This window comes from Parathielavia appendiculata (assembly GCF_033297405.1).
Source record: "Parathielavia appendiculata strain CBS 731.68 unplaced genomic scaffold N657scaffold_3, whole genome shotgun sequence".
NCBI lineage: Eukaryota > Fungi > Ascomycota > Sordariomycetes > Sordariales > Chaetomiaceae > Parathielavia > Parathielavia appendiculata.
Genome location: NW_026944222.1, coordinates 2,371,014 through 2,388,724, shown reverse-complemented (window position 1 = coordinate 2,388,724; position 17,711 = coordinate 2,371,014). Strand labels below are relative to the sequence as shown.

Below are 17,711 nucleotides of genomic sequence, written 5' to 3'. Positions count from 1 at the left end.
GGAGCGACCAGCCAGGACCAGCCACTTTAGCTCCATTCCGGCCTTGCTGAAGTTTGCCGCTTCAACAAACGCGAAACGCCTCCGATTTCAGCCACGCCGATTATACAGTAGGTTAACGTCGGAGAACCCCTTGAATATCCCCTTGTCGGACGCGCGCGTGTCTGCGCCATGACAGTGAATATGTCGTATAGCTAAAACTGTTTGGAGAGCTGATGCTCATACCGTGGTAAACGCCGTGATAGATCTGTTGTCGGGCATCAGTGGGCTCACTCGTAGCATGCACGGAGTAACCATTGCAAGACCCAAAAACCTACTAGTAAGGTCTGAAACAGACGGGAATGGGTGCCAAGCCTCTCTGCTGGTTACTCCGTATCTGCTTATCAGTGATGTCACGCAGCGCATTTCACCCCAAAATTTCCGTTAAGACACCTTGATGGCATGGCGACAAACAAAAGGCCACTGAGACGGTCATCCCATTCACACACCTCGTCGCCCAACATGCCGTCAGACAAAGCAGCCTATCTAGCAGCGCATTACCTTACAGCCGACAACAAACCCTCCTCTTCGACCAAAAGGCGCAAGCGCAAACAAGCCACGACCTCCTCGGGCCTCCTCATCACCGACGACGACGAAACCGGCTGGGGTTCCTCCGCCCGCCCCAGCGCCGCCGACGAAGACGATGACATCCCCGTCACGATAGCCGGCGCGACCGCCGACTTCCGGCGCACCAAGAAGTCCGCCTGGAAAACCCTCAACGGCGCGCCCACTAACCCCAAAACCCCATCAAAAGACGATACCGCCACCGCAGCCGACGCAATAATAGCCTCGGCAGCCGCCGAATCCGCGGCCCTAGCAGCCGCAGACGAAGTCGACGACCCAACTGCCACCATCGCCACCACCGAAACCCCCCAGATGATGTCCAACGGGACTCTCGCGGGGCTCCAGTCCGCCTCCTCGATAACCGCCCAGATCCGCGCGCGCCAAGCCCTCGAAGCCGCCGAGCTGGCCGCGCTCAAAGCAGCACACAACACCGCCCAACAGCAGCAACGACAAGAACAAGAAGCCTCCTCGACGATCCTCCGCGACGCGACCGGCCGGCGCGTCGACGCCGCCCTTCTGCGCGCTGAAGCCCGGCGGCAAGAGGCCGCGGCCGAGCGCGCCGAAAAGGCCAAGGCAGACCTGCTCAGGGGCGAGGTGCAGTCGGCGCAGGCGCGGCAGCGGCGGGAGGCGCTCGAGGACGCGGCGTTAATGCCGCTTGCCCGGGGCAAGGATGACGTGTCAATGAACGAGGAGATGAAGAGGGCGGAGCGGTGGAATGACCCGATGGCTGAGTTCTTGACGCAGAAGGAACAACAGTCATTTGGTAAGGCGGGCAAGGGGAAGAAGAAAGGGTTGACGGCGAGGAGGCCGGTGTATAAGGGCCCCGCGGCGCCGAATCGGTATGGGATCCGGCCGGGGTATCGGTGGGACGGGGTCGATCGAGGGAATGGGTTCGAGGCGGAGCGGTTTAAGGCGTTGAATAGACGTGAGATGAATAAAGGGCTGGAGTATGCTTGGCAAATGGATGAATAGCCTGCTCTCGTGTAGGTTCGCTTGATTTGGTTCCGGGGGGTTTGGGTCTTTTTGGTCACAGCAGAACCGGTATGTTAAGGGCTCGGACACAAAGGGAGTATATAATTTAATACTCACGCGAAGCGCGGTCCCTGAGCAAGATATGGGATGTATCGTCTACCTTCGTTCGCTCGAGTCACAAGAAAAAAAAGGTGCTAGGAAATGTGTAACCCCTCGTGTTTCACTCGCGCTCAGTCCTGACTATCTCCATGAGCCGAGCGCCAATGGCACCTTCAAAGAATCTGATTTGCCGTGCCAATATCTAAGGCCGGAACTGGTTTAAAGAAGGAAAGCCAAGCAGCTCACCCTCTAGGAATGCATGCACCGACATATCCCTTCTTGACCACACGCCGGGTGACTATCTACGTCGAGCCATTGCCAGGCTTGGGCCGCAACAACTTATCGGCGCCATAGACCGCATGGGCCTTGACCATCTGTATCCACTCCGACTTTGTGATGTTGCCCGGCTTGCCGATGCGCTTCTGGAACATCTTCATCAGGTTGGACAGGCTGATGCCTTCCTTGGCATACGGGGCGAGTGCCTCGGCAATTTCTCTGGGCTGGATCCTGTCCGGGCCACCTGACGCAGCGGCGCCCACCTTGGGAGCTTGGTTTGCTAAAGCCATGTTAAGCAAGCGTGCTTAAAAGAATGGGAGATTGGGCGAGGGCAAACCTACCGACTGGGACAATTCTATCGCCCGGGGGCGGGGATCCCCCGGGAGTAGTGGTGCCTGTCTTGGGCCCTTGAGATCCTGAGGCGCGGGGTCAACGCCGTCCACACATGACACAGGACAGATTTCATATGATTATACTTACCAGTGGGGGCAGGGCTACTGGCCCTTGACCCAGAAGGCGTAGCACCCGTCCGCACGCCCGGCTTCGTCTTGAGCTTCGTCTTGAGCCTCGTGCCGGCATCGGATGCCTCACCCCCGGTGGCCTCGCCGTCGCTCATGGCAGCGCCTAACTGTTTCGGCCGCCCAGGGATGGGAGTGCCGCCGCGGCTAGCGACAACAGAGCCCATACCGGTCCTGAGCTTTTTCCGGGCCGCCTCGTTGTCGCTCGACTCGGACATGTTGGGGGAGCCGGCCCGCTTGAGCTTGCCCTTCTTGAGCGCATTGACCGTTCTCTGCTTCCCAGACGGCGTGGTATCTCCCTTGGTGTTCGCCCCAGAAGCGCCCTGGTCCGTCTTCTTGCCCTCTTCATCCTCTTTGTCGGCATGATCCGACGACTCCTCGTCGGTGTCCTGATACGTGTTAGAAATCAGAACCTACTCATCATTTCGGTGCTGAACTTACCGAGTCATCAGTGAAGGGGTTGTTTTCATCAGACCCAGACTCCAGATCGTCATAATCCAGCCCGTGCTCCAGCTTCTTAAGAGTCTTTACTGTCTGCTTACCAATTATCTTACTCCGAAGCTTCTCCAGCTGTTCCTCCCGCTCCTGTTGCTCGACTTTGTCCTCCTCGCCTTCACCAAACGTGTTGGCCGATACCTGCTCGCGCCGGATGCGGTCCTTAGCTTCCTTTGCCTCTTCGTCCTCATCAGCTTCGAAGCCAGGCGCCTCATCGTCGTCTTGAAACTCGTCACCAGAGATATCAAGCTCAAAGTCATCCTGCCTCTCGGTGCGCCGGGCCAGCCGGGATGTGGCGCTCTCGGTCTTGACGCGGGTGGGCCCGCGCAAGAACTGGCGCGTTTCGTTCTTCTCGCGCTCCATCTGCTCCTGGTCCTTCTGCTTCATGACCCAGCGCTTGATCTCCTTGATCTCGTACATCATCTTCTCGGCGTCGTCGAGCGAGAGCGTGTCAAACTTGGGCTTCTCGTCGAACCGGTAGTAGCGCTCCAGCGGGATCATGCGGAAGCGCGCGCCATCTATGACGAGCGCAACGTTGGTATCCGACAGGCTGGCGATGTACGACCCGACCCACACGCCGGCCTTGCCCTCGGCATCCTCCAGGTGCCACGGCCAAGTCTCTTCATAATGAATCTTGGACTCCTTCTTCTGGACATCCGAGTTCCTGCCGTAGAAGGCGGTGGGCTTCTCTTTCTTGTTGCTTTGCTTTGGCTTGGGCTCGTGACCCTTCAGTACGGGAGCGATTTGTGCTTGGTCCAGGGCGCGTTGGGCCTCCTTCTGGGCCTTGAGCTGGCGGATGCGCTCAAACTCAGCAGCCTCGGCGGGGTCTGCCGGGGCCGACTCTTCCTTTACGGCCATGCGGTATGCAGGGGGGAGCCTGGGGTCACGACGGAGTAGAGTGACTGGGCGCGGGAACTGGTCCTGGTTTGTAACGTCGACAACGGCATCCCCTTTCGCCCTGCTCGAATCCCCTTTCGAGTTGCTTAATCGCATGATGTGGTGGCGCAGCCCTTCCAACATGGACCGCTTGGTCATGACCAGAGGGAAATCAGTGTACTGTTCTGGGGGTTTCTCGGTCCAGCCTCCGTTCTGCGCCCGGATCTGGGCCAGTTGCCGCATGGTAGGATCATCCGGGTCGTCGAGTACGAGCTTCTTCTTGTCCGCAAGCCCGCCTTTACCTCCCGGGCCGTTGTTGGTTTTTGGTGGTCGCGCCATAGCCGGCTGCGGCCTCGGTTTCTTTCTCGCCACCAACGGGTTGGCAGTGCTGCTAGGCCGAAACTGCGCGCGGCCAGGCGGGCGCGGCGGCGCGTTGCCGGCGGAGGGAGGAGGGGCGCTCATGATGTGCAGCGGTTCGACAGAGTCGGCACTCGTGGCACAGTCAGAGAGCGAAACGATTCCAACCGGCAGTGGTTCGGCCTTGGAGATGGTCGCTCAGGCGTGGCGCGTCATCGAGGCGCACCTATTTGAGAGGGTGGCACAGTCGTTTCCTGGAATAAGAAAAATGCCGAAACGGTTAGAGCGCCTACAGAGGGAAATACTAATCTATGCGAGGAGAGCGGTTGCGAGCGCGCAGCCGGAAATGCACGAAGAGGTGCAGATGATGGTGATCAGAGAAAGCATCGCTTTCGGCGACGCGAAGCTGGAGACAAAGGCACACTCCGACAGGACCGGGAACTTGGAAAGAGCCGCAAATAGTGCTGACCGGGAAGGCAGGCTGTTTCTTACGCGTACTGTACAGTTCTCGTGTAACAGCAAACTGCTTACAGCAATAGCATTCGACATTCGTAGCCATTGTTCTGGTTTTCCGGAGTCTGAGTGTTGATCTCTGTTTCAGTCCGAATTTGCCTCTTTTTTCCCCCTTCAACTCTTATAATGAATCCTTCACTTTGGACAGCCTAGGTTCGGTTTACTCTCAGGCGTACTGGCGTGTTACAATACATGTACTCCGAACAGGTCATGGATTACAATGAGGTAAGGTACAGAACTGAGTTAAGCCTGGCCCCACCATTCAGTGGAGTTGGAGCTCAAGCAAGCTTCAAGAATACTTGCAGTTCCATTCGACTTCGGTTCATCCCGAGTCACTTGCGATCAAATATTCCAGCTGGGTCGCGCAAATTCTGTTTCCTTCAACAACCCGTAAGTAACTGATATGTAGTTAGTATCAATTGCACAGTAGAGCCCCGTTGGCTCGATTTGCCGCCTACATTTCGGTTGACTTGTGAGTCTTAGTCTCCGTTTGTTGTGGTGGGGAGACTGGGAGGGCTACAAGACTCCACCACTGCAGCCCGTCAGCAAGACATCCACCGACACTGGCTGACAGTAAAGGGCAATCATCAGAACTGGAAGTCAACGAACCATCGCCGTTGGCATGAAATCGTCATTGGCAACTATCCTGTGGACAGTTGTAAATATCCCAGCCAGCAGATAAAAGTCGGTGCCGAAGCCCAGGCAGGCCTGGCCAATCTTCTGCTCTTGGTCTGTTGGGTCGCTATTTTCTCCAGAACATCATCAGCCCTCGTCTCAATTTTCGCCAAACCCCTGAAAACAACACCCGTACTTTAGAGGGCCGGGGTCGAGGAGCTGTGAGTCCAGCTGCAGGCAGGATCACATCTGCCGGCCGTGGACAAGCATCTCACGGCAGCGAGCATATCGTCTTCCAAGGGCAGGAACTCGGGCGTGGTCGATTTACCGGTGCTGGCAAAGGGTGAAGAGGGAATTAACAGCCAACTCGCTCTCCGAGGACGAGCCAGTAGGATGGCGGCCGACGGAGGATCCGGAGGAGGGACTCCCCTTGAAGATCGACTTCGCAATCTGATCCTGAGCCACTCCGAGACCCCTTCCGCCAAAAAGCCACCAATTAGCGGTGCTTCTCAACCACCGCTTGATGACCTCGTCTCTCAATCTCCCGCGCTCTCGGAACCGGAAAACCCGCCGAGCCCGTCATCGCCGAGCAACAGAGGAGGGCCGGCATCCAGGACGTCCCGGAAGCGACCAAACCAAGCGCAGCGCCGGCAAATGTCAGCCCAGCTGTCCATCCCCATCGACACTCGCCCGCAGTTCCACCAGTCACAGAGGCCATATGGCGGTCGAGGCCACGGCAGGAATGATCACCACAGGATGCAAGAGTCGCGCTCGGCCACCTTCCGCCCGCCCAGTCTTGGGAATGAGATGCTGAACGCCCCTCTGACAGGGGTACCGTTTCCTTCCCGGCCGCGGCACCAACCTTCTCTCTCGTACCACGGCCCTATGGCGGCAAGACCCAATCAGTTTGGCCCGCCACAGCCTCCGATGCATCATGGAGACCCCAGACTGTCGTACAAGATGCCGGGTATGTCTCCCATGCCGCCCATGCCTTTCGACAGCTCCTCCCAAATGCACCCAGGACAAGGAGGTCCCAATATCAGCACCCGCGGGAGGCAGTTCAATGGCCCTAGGCAAGACGAGTTGATGGCTCAGGCCGAGTTGCTCGAGGGTCTCTGTCGCACCATCGTCGCCGACGCTGAGATCGAACCTTCTGAAATCATGGAGAAGGAGAACTTCCGCCTCATGATCGAAGCAGTGGCCCGGTCCGTCATCACGGAGCACGAGAGAACCCAGAACGGCTTTCTCGACTTCCCTCCCAAGAGCGTGCAGCTCAAGTGCTTTGGTAGTCTCGCTTCTGGCTTTGCCACCAAGGCGTCTGACATGGACCTCGGCCTCTTGTCACCGCTGTCGCGCGTCCAACCCGATGCTCCAGGCTCTCCCATCCCCCGCCTCATCGAAAAGGCCTTCCTTGAAATCGGTCTTGGCGCTCGATTGCTCACACAGACACGCGTCCCCATCATCAAGGTGTGCGAAAAGCCTCCCGAGGAGCTACGCCAGGCGCTGCTGGGGGAGCGCACGAAGTGGGAACGTGGCGTCACCGAGAACCTCGAGGAGGATGAGGCATCGGGCGCCCAAGACTCACACACGGCTGACGGGAATCAGCCCACCGAGAGTCGGGCGCAGGAGGATGGCCTCACACGTGAGCAGCGGCTGCAGGGGTTCAAGCAGAACGACTCGTCTAACTTGTCCGGCTACTACGGTTCTGCCAAGCGCCTTCTCCGGAAGCTCGGCGGGCGTGACATAACCTACTCAAACGCTGCCGAATTCACGACAGAAGATGTCACGATTCTAAATCAGGTGTGTCTGGCGTTTGTCGAAGGCCTGGCCGACAGCAAACTGCGGGACAGGCTGCTGTGGTACCGCTCCCTCAACCGCTACGACTTGAGCTCGCCTACCAATCGCCGCACCCTGCTGGGAGTGTTTACCCAAGTCGAGGGCGAACATATGGCGTTGCTCTGGGAATCGAGGCCGTTCCAGGAAAAGGATAGGTCCCGCGATGCCGCTGCAGAGACCGCTGTGCGGTCCTGGAGAGCCATCCAAGACAGCCCTGACTACGGTCGTGATCCGCTCGTGTACCAGAAGGAGCTGCAGTTGGCAGTCGAACAGCTGAAGAGGATACCTTCCATTCAGGTCTTACTTCTTGCCCAGGCCCAGGGCGAATCGGCTGCAAACTACTGTTCCCGGGCGGTGGGACTTCTAAAGGACCTCGGCGGCTACGACTCGCACGCCCGGGTCGAGACGATCCTGCCGACTTTGATTGACCATTATGTGGGAGGCATCTCCAACCCAACTATCCGGAAGCAAGTTCAGGACTTCCAGCAAGCTCACGGCATCAACAACCTGCAAGCCATTGGCCGCAGGCATAAAAGCCTGCAGCTTGCCCTTGAATACGAAGCATGTCTGGCAAAGGGGCTCTACCAGGGCGAAGACGCGGCCAAAGTGCGACAATATGTCGATTTGCTGCGCGCTCCACTAACCAAGACATCTCCTGGCGGTCATTCCAACGGCATGATCCCGCTCCCTCCTGGCTCGGCGTCGCTGCTTGCTGACATCCGCCTGCTTGGCGACCCGTCCCGGGCAGCACCGAACCAGCCGCGAGATCGGTACAGCAGTGCGCTGGAATTTCCCAAATCCGGCGTCGGCGTCCAGTGCGACATCAACTTTTCTGCACATCTCGCCGTGCAGAACACGCTGCTCCTTCGCTGCTACTCCCACTGCGACCCCCGTGTCCGCCCCCTCGTCCTCTTCGTCAAACACTGGGCCAAGGTCCGCCGCATCAACACCCCCTACCGCGGCACGCTGGGCAGCTACGGCTACTCGCTCATGATGCTGCACTACCTCGTCAATATCGCCCAGCCGTTCGTCTGCCCAAACCTGCAACAACTCGCCCGGCCGCCCGACCCGACCCTCACGCCGCAGCAGATCGAGGAGACGGTTCTCTGCAAGGGCCGCAACATCCAGTTCTGGCGCGACGAGGCCGAGATCGTGCGCCTCGCGCGCGACAACGCCCTGACGCAGAACCGCGAGTCGGTGGGCCAACTGCTGCGCGGCTTCTTCGAGTACTACGCCAAGGGCGGCGCACCCATGTCGACGCTCCCCTGCCGCAGCTTCGACTGGGGCCGCGACGTCATCAGCCTGCGGACACATGGCGGTCTGCTCAGCAAGCAGGCCAAGGGCTGGACTGGCGCCAAGACGGTCGTTGAGTCTTCAGCTGCGGCCGCACCGCCGCCGCCGCCGTCGCCGCCGGACTTGAACCCCCTACCCAGTGGGGAGCCGAGTAACGATTCGGGCCCTCCTCCCCAAGCAGTAGCAACGACCGCCGCAGCCTCAAGCCAGCAAGCCCATTCGCAACCAAAAATCCAACCCAAGAATGTCGAGGTAAAAGAAGTCCGATACCGCTACCTCTTTGCCATTGAAGACCCCTTCGAGCTGGACCATAATGTCGCGCGGACGGTCACGCACGCTGGGATTGTCAACATTCGGGATGAATTTAGGAGGGCATGGCGGATCATACGGAATGTGGGGCGTCAGGCTGGCCCAACCTCCGCTGCCACTGCCGCTGGTGGTGGTGGTGGTCAGGGCCAGCAGAGCCATCCCGGTGGCGGGTGGAAGCAGGAGGATCTACTGGAGGACGTCGGGAGCGCGGAGGAGACGAGGGAGGGGGAGGTGTTTGAGAGGTTGCTGGAGGAGTTGCATGGGGTGCGTTTCGACGGGGAGGGCGCCACGGAGTGGGGTGATGATGGGGAGTGATCTGATCTGGTTGGGCTTGGTTTGATGACCTGCTATCGCCACCTAACCGTGGCATTGGTTTTGGTTGTGAGTTGCAAGTTCCAAGTCTAAAAGTCTGTCACCGGGTTGGGTCTTGGGGACTTGTCTTGTGTTGTGCGGTAAGGGGCCCTTCCCTGGATGCGAAGGTCTGTATGAATAGTCGGGAATGGCATCACCGACATGTAAGTTGAAAGTTAGGATCCGCTGCCGTGGGCATAATCCATGTGTTTTCGCGGTTGGTGAAATCCTAGAAGCGCGATGAAGTAACGCAAGCATCAGGACATTAAGTCCGGTTCCTTGCAATACTCGACAGCAGGTAGCAGCGCTGCCGGCTCAGGCTCGATTTAGCTCGGACGGTTTCTGAGGAGGGTCATCAAGTGCTCTATCCAGTGACCAGCTCAACGCAGCAAAGTACAGCATTCTAGGCATCCTCTGGACCTCTTTGACAGCACCGCATTTCCATCAAAAAATCCATGAACATCGAGGCCTGCCCCAGTCGCTTCTCCCGGTCGTTGGATACTTTGCAATACTGGTACAATATCATATCCCTCACTTAACCCCCAACCTCTCCCCTGGGACTATCACCACCACCATCCTGAGCTAACCTCTCCACCTCCCCCTTCAACCTCTCCACCTCGGCATGCAACTCCCCGTTCTCCGCGCTCATCGCCTTGACCCTCTCCTCCTTCTTCCGCAGCATTTCGTCCCTCGCGGCGAGTTGCCCGTCCTTGACCCTCACGTCCTGCACCAGCCGCGTGTTGGCCGCCGTCAGCTCGGCCACGGCGGTCGACAGCCGCTCAATACTCCGCGCCATGGCCTCGGCTGTGACCGACGTGATTGCGTATCCAATGTCCACTGCTGCGTTGGCATGTGTTGGTAGGGGAAACGGGAAGGGGGCGGAGGCCGGGGTTGGGCCGGGTGTGGCCGGGACGTGGGATGGAGCTGCCGCTGCAGACGGTGTGAAGCGCTGGCGTGAGTACGCGGCCGGGGATTTTTGCTGCTGCTGCTGCTGCTGTGGTTGTTGTTGTTGTGTTTGTTGTCGTCGTTGTTGCTGGGCTTCGAAGACGATGGGGGTGGATGGGTCGGGAGGCGCGTAAACTGGGTGAACGCCGGGGTGTTGCTGCTGCTGCTGCTGCTGTCCCTTAAGTCCGCGCATCTGCTCGGTCCAGGCCTGCATTGCCTGCTGTTCGTACTGCCACTTCTCGGAGCGCGCCTGGCGCTCGGCTTCAGCATGCGCCTGCCTCTGGCCTGCCGCGGCCCGTGAAATCTCGTCGGCGCCTGGGATGCGTAGCGTCTCGGCGTACATGTGCCGGACGAAAGCGACCTTATGGGTGAACATCTCGTTGCTCCGACAGGGCCCCTGATCGACGTGCGCCACCAGATCGCGGCGGGTTGGGAGGTAGGTCCAGCAGAAGGAGCAGATGGAGGGGCTCTCGTGCTCGTGCTGGCCTAGCACGGCCGACACGCCGGCGATATCCTCGCAGGCTTTGCAGGAGGAGCTAGAGTTGTGCTTGAAGGGCCAGTTGGTCGGGCAGAGGGTCAGATACTTCGGCGCCTTCCGCTTCCCGCCTTCGAGTCTGCCCTGGTCGCCTCTGACGAGCCCATGCTTATCTCGCAAATGTTTCCTACGGCTCTATCAGCACTTGCCCAACGGTGACGGCAAGAACAGTACAAAAAAGAGAAACCCACATAAGGTAGGCAGTTCCTCCCGCCCTTGTGGCACACGTGTCAAAGAAGCAATCATTCTCGCCCTTGTCGTCAGGTTCGGCGAGGTTAGGCTTGAAGTGTGGCACCCTGTCTTGGAACGCCTCCTGCTGCTGCTGCTGCTGTCCTTGCTCATACCCCTGCCTATTTCCGTTCTCATTCTCTGTCCCATTGCCATTGGCATCATGTGGTTGCGTTCCGTCCTCCCGGACCTGCTGTATGTCCCCAGTCGCCTCTCCATTGTGTGCATACGTACCCACAATCTTTATCCTTTTGGAAGGCGGCGGCTGAGCGGCATCGTCATCGTCACCACCCTCCATCATCTCACTGCCGTCGCCATCGACATCCTCCTCCTCCGCAGACGGTGATGATGGAGGGTCGGGCTCCTGGGCGACGTCTGGGAGATGTTCTCCAATCCCTGGTTCCTCAGTTCCTGTCCAGGGCATTTTGTAACCGAAGTTGATGTAACGGCTTGAAAAATGGTGTAAGAGGTAGCAAAAGTGCGAGAAGGTAAAAAGAGAGGAGCCGACTGGACATTTGTGGGTCGGTTGGAACGAAAATCGGGCACAGAGAGCTCGGACGCGAGTATTGATTGGCCGGGGGAGATGAGGAATTGATTTGCGCATGGAGCAGTTCAACAAGGCTGGTTCATCGACAGATCAACCAGTGGCCAGAACGATCTATAAACATCACGAGGTGAAACGCGAGCAAAGGAGGAGCAAAGCATCAGCCGGTATACAACAGTGTGTTCACGCATCACAGTACCGAGAGTGCGAGCCTGTGGTCCCTAGTTACCATTAAATACAAAATACAAACTTCCCATTTCCTCTAAATCGCCCATTTATCTTTCCAACTGGCCATATCATACACCCCAGCCCAACGCCGAATAACACTCATGGCCGTACCGATCACACATCAAACAATGGCATTGTAGCTCACATGAAACTTTGCGTGGAAAGCCGCATTCACCTGCGCAACCACACCGTCAATGGCGCTCGTCCATCGTAACGAATACTGCACAAACCACTCCGGTACTGTCGTGTTCGGCACTTGCACCTCTCCGCTCTTCAACAAATAACCGCCTCAGGTGCTGCACAGCGTCATCGAGGTCTTAATCCCACGCGAGACTGAGGCCGCCGCCAGCGAGGTGGTCCGCCTTGCAGCAGAAGGCGTACTGCCAGGGTGCTGCGAGCAGTGTCAGGCCCCTCTCCTTGAAGATGACCTCCTGTTGTGCGAAGGCCTCCTCCGTGAGGGTCTGCCGCTGGTCTTTCGGGATGAACAAGATGGTAGTGTCGTTGAACCACTCTTCGTTGAGCTCGGGATTGCGCTTGGCGGCTTCCCTGGCGCCTTTGACGAGCTGCTCGAAGTCGGTGACCGTCCGGTATTTATTGAAGAAGTCCACATCGTGGGTTGTGGCCTGGCTCTGGAAATAATGGTGTTGACCGAACCACAGACGGGCAATCACCGTCGCATATCCCTTCTTTTATTGCGGTATAGGCAGCAACGTGTCTTAGGGCCGAGATCAGCGTGTTGCGGTCCAGGTCTGGCAGCGGCGCGTCCTGTCCTGGGGCCTCCGCAGGTGCCAGCGAAGGTAGAGTGTCGGCATACCGGCGTTGCTGTAACCCGGTCCAAGGCTGACCGATTCTCACAGGTCACAGGGGGCTTGCTGGAAGCGATGGGGCACGTCGGATGGTTGAGTTTGTTGAGGAAGCGGAGTTCGTAGATCACGGAAGTGATTCGTCAAGTTCGATGCCTGCATATACATGCTTGCTTGGTTGGCACTGGGCTTCCTGTATGTCTTTTATGTCCTGGACTGGCCCTTCACTTCCAATACACAAGTCGTTGACTGCAAATTGGCCGGCCCCTATGGTCGTCGGGTCGTCCTCGGTGCCAACATGCCAACAACTCAAAGGCACGTGTTTTCGATTCCTGCGCATCGCCCCCAGGACACTGGCGGCATAGCTGGTCCGGTTTCATCGGCGGTAACCGTCTCAGGTTTCCAGAGATTGAAGATGCTCGTTCGTTCAAGCAGCTCCGTGAACAACGGGAGCGTGATGAAGACAGAGGGCGGCTAATGTTTGACCCAAACTGTCAGGTACAGCCGTCAAATCCTGTCCAGGAACTCGACTGCGGTAATGATCAGGGGCCTGCTGCTGATAAGCTGGTGTGGCCGGCGCTTGTTATGACCCCCGGTGCAGCGAGCGGTCCCCAAATTTGTCATTTGCAGTGGACGACTAAGTTTCAGGTGTTGTGTTGTTGGGGAGGTTTCTTACACAGTAAAGTTATTGAGTATCACATCGCCTTGTGTCCAACTTGCCAACAGCACCACATACACTGGGTTCCTGTTAACGACAGCCGCAACAATGAATTCCGCTCTATCTTTCTCAAGGTCTTCTGGCAGCAATCAAGAGACGCAATAATCAGAAACCGCAAACCACTCCCGTCTGTATCGTGGTTTTTAGCCCATGGTGACGAAAACATGCGATACTGAGCTCCAGGCAAATCTGCCACACACCCACAGCGTCGTTGTCCGCATGTACGGGTATTTGGTGGTTGGCGACATTTTTGCCTGCGGAACGAGATTGAGCATTTTCTCAACCAGCCGTCATGGGCCGTCTCGGCAATTCCTGATCCCGCGGACCCAGACGCGGAGCGATACGCCATCCTCGCTGTCTTGCCATCCTACTTGGTGATAGCGTTCAATCGCCTGATTGAGCGCGGCTTGCCGCGGGGTAGTCCGGGAATGATTTCTGGCGATGCAGCAGAAGATGAATTGAGGAGCCGGCCGGTAGTACTAGAGGAGGAACGGGTTGGGTATCTACGGTGGCGGCCCTGTCGCAGCCGTTAGTTATACCGGACAAGTGCAACAAGGAGCCGGAAGAGGGGGCAAGGAGCAAGAGATTTTTGGAGAGGAACAATACTGTGGAGGGGCCTCACGTCCTGTTTGTCTAGAGATGAGACGTTCCTTGCTCTGTCTCAGCAATTCGCTCCTCATCTCGCTAGTGCAATATCACCACCTTAACAGGTTGTCGTCTCTCGTTGTCCCTCAACCCTCCCACAATTGAAGGATTTACAAGCAAGCACTTAGCCTCCGTCGTCGGATGGAAGAGCGCCCCGATGAACACCTTGATTGTCCGCGCGAAATTCCACATTCCGCCGCCGGCGAGCACGGTCCATTTGTAAGCGTCTTGCAGCTCAGCAAACTGCAACCACTCGGTACCTGCGCCCTCGTGAACATGCCCAAAGACATGTAGCCCCGCCATAGATCCCGCAACAGGTGCTCGCAACCCAAGCGCAGCAAGGCAAGATGCGCCTTTGGAGGACAATGCGTTACCAGAACGTCGATGCTTTGCGGTACCGTGCCCGCCCATACATCCTCGCCGCGAGGATACTGAAAGGCTCATCCCCAGCACCTCTCCGGTCGTCACAGCTCGTATCCAACAGGAGGTCGTGGTTGCCGGCAACGACGATCTTAACAGGGTGCGGCTGGGCACGCAGCCAGTTCACGGCGGCCTGCAGTTCTGGCAAGGAGTCGGACTGGGTGAAGTCGCCTGCCTGGATGAGGACATCTCCGTATGGCAGCGTGGGCTAGCTGTTGTGAGTGTCAGAGACGCAGACTACCGAGACTGGATCGACGAGAGGTTGACTGGGAGAATTTGTCTCCAGGTAAGAGCTTGTGTGCAATGAAGATGCACGGCTGGGCGATGAATTGCTCCCAGGCCGCGGGCGGTGGAGCAGCGCGTCCAGCCCCAGCCACTGTCCGCTGAAGAGTGGCATGGTATTTTCAGTTGAATTGACTCCAAATAGTCTCCTGAAGCCTACTAGGAATGTAGTCAAAATGGGATGCTTTCGAGAGCTTTTGGGCACAGATACGAATTTTGTTAAAGATCCAATTCATCACCGGAACCAACATCGGCCATGGTCCCGCTGCGCAGTTGCCTGAGAACATGAGAAGTAGTAATTACAGAATGGAAAAGAACGGGATACCCTTAATTAACTCTTATCGTATCACGGCATCTGACCAGCTCGAATGCCGTTGTCCGTGCTCTCCATAGGGCGAGACCCCAAAAAAACCAAGAGCATGTGCACTATTAGTTCCAAGTTCAAAATTGCCTTCAATCTCGAAATGTAAGGTACTTGATATGTTCAGTTTCCAAATTACTCTCTCCGTTGTGCCATAAGCCACCATCTAGCCATCGACTTCCGTGGCCCAGAACCTACCCGTAGAAACAACCTACCGCGTAGTATCTTACCCGTACTCGTCGGGGCTTCGAAATGAGCGACTTGGCGACTAGGTGGATCGGCGACTTCGAAAGTCCGACGAGCAACTCAACGTAAACCATCCTGCAGGGCCAGCAGCATTGTCGTTCGCGGGTTTCTCCGAATTGGCATTCTGATTGGTTCACTCGTGTCCGCCGCTTTTTATCGAGGGGACTCCAAAATTTACCATTTTTCTCCTTCCAAACACTCCATCTTGAACTACGACACCATGCGTGGCACCTTGATCTTTGCGGGCAGCTCTTGCCCGGATCTCACAGACAAGATATGTCATAACCTGGGCATGGCGCGGGCCGATGCCGAGCTCACGCAATTTTCCAACGGCGAGACGAGCGTCCGCATCCTCACCAGTGTCCGCGAGAAGGATGTCTTTGTTGTGCAATCAGGCAGCCCCAAGATCAATGACACAATCATGGAGCTGCTCATTATGATCTCTGCCTGCAAGGGAGGTTCGGCCAACAAGATTACTGGTACGTTGCATCAATGCCGCAATTGGAGGCAGGCCGTTCAGGAGATTGACTGGCGCTGGGCCCAGCCGTGCTGCCGTATTTCCCCTACAGCCGCCAATCGAAGAAGAAGTCTCATAGGGGAGCTATCACCGCGAGGATGCTGGCCAATCTTCTTGGGGTCGCCGGCGTCAAGCACGTCATCACGGTCGACCTCCACGCTTCCCAGATGCAGGGCTTTTTCAAGTGCCCCGTCGACAACCTCCACGCCGAACCGCTGATTGCGCGTTGGATTCGGCGCAACGTACCAAGGTGGCAGGAGGCGGTTGTGGTGTCCAAAAACGCGGGCGGCACCAAGAGGGTCACGTCGCTTGCCGACGCTCTTAAGCTCAATTTCGGCATGGTGACGACGGACAAGAAGAGAGGCCCTGGCCCTAGCATGGCGGCCAGCATGATACTCGACGGGCTTGAGCGACAGCCGGGGCTCGATTCCAGCAATCAGGTGCGTAACAACTCGTCGGAGCCCGAGAACGCGAACCCCGCTGCAGACAGCGGACAAGCGCAAGATCCGCGCACCGCCGCGGATGCTCAAGGGTCACCGCGGATGCGTGCTAATTGCGACCACTCGCGAACGCGCAAGTCCCCCCCCAGGCGCTCACAGACCATGCTGTCCCAGTCGTCCGTCATCGATGAGATCGACGAAGAGGGGGAACTTGACGCGTTGGAGTATAACGACCAGCGAGCCCACGAGGTGACTCACGGCAGACTGGTGCACGGACACGTCGTTCCGGACGACTTTCCCTCGCCGGCCATGTCGGCGGCCGATACCAGCGTGCCAGAGGAAGACCCCATGACCATGTCGCATGCGTCCTCCTTCTTCGCGCCGCAGTCTCATGCCCTGGGCGGATCTGGAGACGCGGGAGCGAGCTCTGATGAGGAGGACGATATCCTCAAGGACCCCGCAGTCGAGCGCACGATCACGCTAGTGGGCGATGTCAGGGGGCGCACAGTCTTCATTGTCGATGACATGATCGACAAGCCCGGATCGTGGATCGCAGCAGCGGAGACGGTGGTTAAGCGCGGCCGTGCCAGCAAGGTTTACTGTATTGCCACGCACGGCGTCTTTGGAGGGGACTGCCTGGAGCAGATGCAGGCCTGCGACTGTATCGACACCATCATGGTGACCAACAGCTATCCTATCCCGGAGCACAAGGCACGCAACGCGAGCAAGCTGGTGGTGCTCGACCTCTCGTTCCTCTTGGCCGAGGCGATACGGCGGAACCATTACGGCGAGTCAATGTCGCCGCTGTTCCAACATTTGATGGACTAAGTATGGCAAAGCATCTCTTTCTCATTTTGTGCTCTCTTCTGCTCCCGATTACCGGTCGAAGGCTCCATTTTTCTACTTCTCCTGGATCTTGGGGAGTGTGGGTTACAAGCGTTGGCGTTGGGCGACGGATGGCGGCACTCCTCTTTGACTTTTGGCACAAGGGTGGTTCGGTTATGGTTAGACGGCATGAGCACTCAGGTACCGAATTGACGATTTTCGGTCAGCGCGGGAGCCCAGCCGCCCGTAGGTCTATCTGTGCCTCCCCCAGTGGAAGTCGTCCCCTTACAGGAGGCACTGTTGCAAACTCTGCCCTTCAAACCCCAACGATGCTGTCACTTACGACGGCAGGAGCGTTGTCCAGCCCAGGGCATGTCTCTTAACGGAACGTTGGAAAATTACCCGTCCTTCGGGACTGTCCGAGACAGAAGGCCCTTTGTCCAGCTCTGTTCGAGTTGCTTCCGCAAGGTTGGTGGGCAAGGGGCAAGAGAACTCCTCGGTACATATCTGTGTATCCGTGATGTTGTGAGGATACCTTATCGTGTGGTAAATCTAAGCAAACAATGAAAGCATCTCGTCGCCGAATACTTGAATAGTGCGCCATGTTGTATTGTACAGGTACCTGATCCTGCATCTGCTGGCTACAATAATCATTCGCCGGCTATAGCGATCATCCGCCGATGTCTGCACGGACCATACCAGGTATTCCACGGATAGTAACATTATGGGGCAGCAGAGTCTCAAATTTACTCGTCGGAGCTCCAAAAACGCCGCCCGACCAGCCCGCCAAGGGGGCTAATTAAGTGAATTGATCCGAAGTATAACTATCAACTTATACCACTGCCAAGAGACCCTGAGACACAG

At 57.5% G+C, this 17,711-nt stretch overlaps 7 protein-coding genes across 7 annotated transcripts; 3 read left to right on the top strand and 4 right to left on the bottom strand.

Annotated features, from left to right (window-relative positions):
• Positions 1-426: 426 nt before the first annotated feature.
• On the top strand, positions 427-1,721 carry N657DRAFT_643070 (uncharacterized protein; the record flags this gene model as incomplete). The annotated part of the gene is made up of 1 exon (XM_062792471.1): positions 427-1,721. A coding segment is annotated over exon 1 (1,070 nt), but the record flags the coding sequence as incomplete, so codon positions are not given.
• Positions 1,674-4,606, bottom strand: N657DRAFT_688852 (Rap30/74 interaction domain-containing protein). Its single transcript, XM_062796961.1, has 4 exons — positions 2,907-4,606; positions 2,428-2,854; positions 2,289-2,363; positions 1,674-2,227 (listed from the first exon to the last, which is right to left on the bottom strand). The coding sequence occupies exons 1-4, from the start codon at positions 4,296-4,298 to the stop codon at positions 1,974-1,976; spliced, it is 2,148 nt and encodes a 715-aa protein (XP_062650057.1). The 5' UTR covers positions 4,299-4,606; the 3' UTR covers positions 1,674-1,973.
• Positions 4,607-5,714: 1,108 nt separating this feature from the next.
• Positions 5,715-9,074, top strand: N657DRAFT_688851 (uncharacterized protein; the record flags this gene model as incomplete). The annotated part of the gene is made up of 1 exon (XM_062796960.1): positions 5,715-9,074. One exon carries the CDS (start codon positions 5,715-5,717, stop codon positions 9,072-9,074), a length of 3,360 nt encoding a protein of 1,119 aa, XP_062650056.1.
• A 571-nt stretch (positions 9,075-9,645) lies between these two features.
• On the bottom strand, positions 9,646-11,116 carry N657DRAFT_568099 (uncharacterized protein; the record flags this gene model as incomplete). The annotated part of the gene is made up of 2 exons (XM_062788563.1): positions 9,646-10,717; positions 10,782-11,116. 2 exons carry the CDS (start codon positions 11,114-11,116, stop codon positions 9,646-9,648), a joined length of 1,407 nt encoding a protein of 468 aa, XP_062650055.1.
• Positions 11,117-11,907: 791 nt separating this feature from the next.
• On the bottom strand, positions 11,908-13,359 carry N657DRAFT_679242 (uncharacterized protein; the record flags this gene model as incomplete). The annotated part of the gene is made up of 2 exons (XM_062796167.1): positions 11,908-12,219; positions 13,312-13,359. 2 exons carry the CDS (start codon positions 13,357-13,359, stop codon positions 11,908-11,910), a joined length of 360 nt encoding a protein of 119 aa, XP_062650054.1.
• Positions 13,360-14,126: 767 nt separating this feature from the next.
• On the bottom strand, positions 14,127-14,573 carry N657DRAFT_632387 (uncharacterized protein; the record flags this gene model as incomplete). Its single annotated transcript, XM_062791138.1, has 2 exons — positions 14,127-14,384; positions 14,418-14,573. 2 exons carry the CDS (start codon positions 14,571-14,573, stop codon positions 14,127-14,129), a joined length of 414 nt encoding a protein of 137 aa, XP_062650053.1.
• Positions 14,574-15,285: 712 nt separating this feature from the next.
• N657DRAFT_567605 (phosphoribosyl pyrophosphokinase) lies at positions 15,286-16,850 on the top strand (the record flags this gene model as incomplete). The annotated part of the gene is made up of 2 exons (XM_062788528.1): positions 15,286-15,544; positions 15,610-16,850. 2 exons carry the CDS (start codon positions 15,286-15,288, stop codon positions 16,848-16,850), a joined length of 1,500 nt encoding a protein of 499 aa, XP_062650052.1.
• Positions 16,851-17,711: the final 861 nt, after the last annotated feature.

Excerpts from the sequence above, each read along its gene's own strand:
- N657DRAFT_688852 (XM_062796961.1), bottom strand. The coding sequence starts at position 4,298 with ATGAGCGCCCCTCCTCCCTCCGCCGGCAACGCGCCGCCGCGCCCGCCT. Across the intron at positions 2,855-2,906 it reads ACCCCTTCACTGATGACTCG|GACACCGACGAGGAGTCGTC; the intron begins GTAAGTTCAGCA and ends AACACGTATCAG. Across the intron at positions 2,364-2,427 it reads CAGTAGCCCTGCCCCCACTG|GATCTCAAGGGCCCAAGACA; the intron begins GTAAGTATAATC and ends CCCGCGCCTCAG.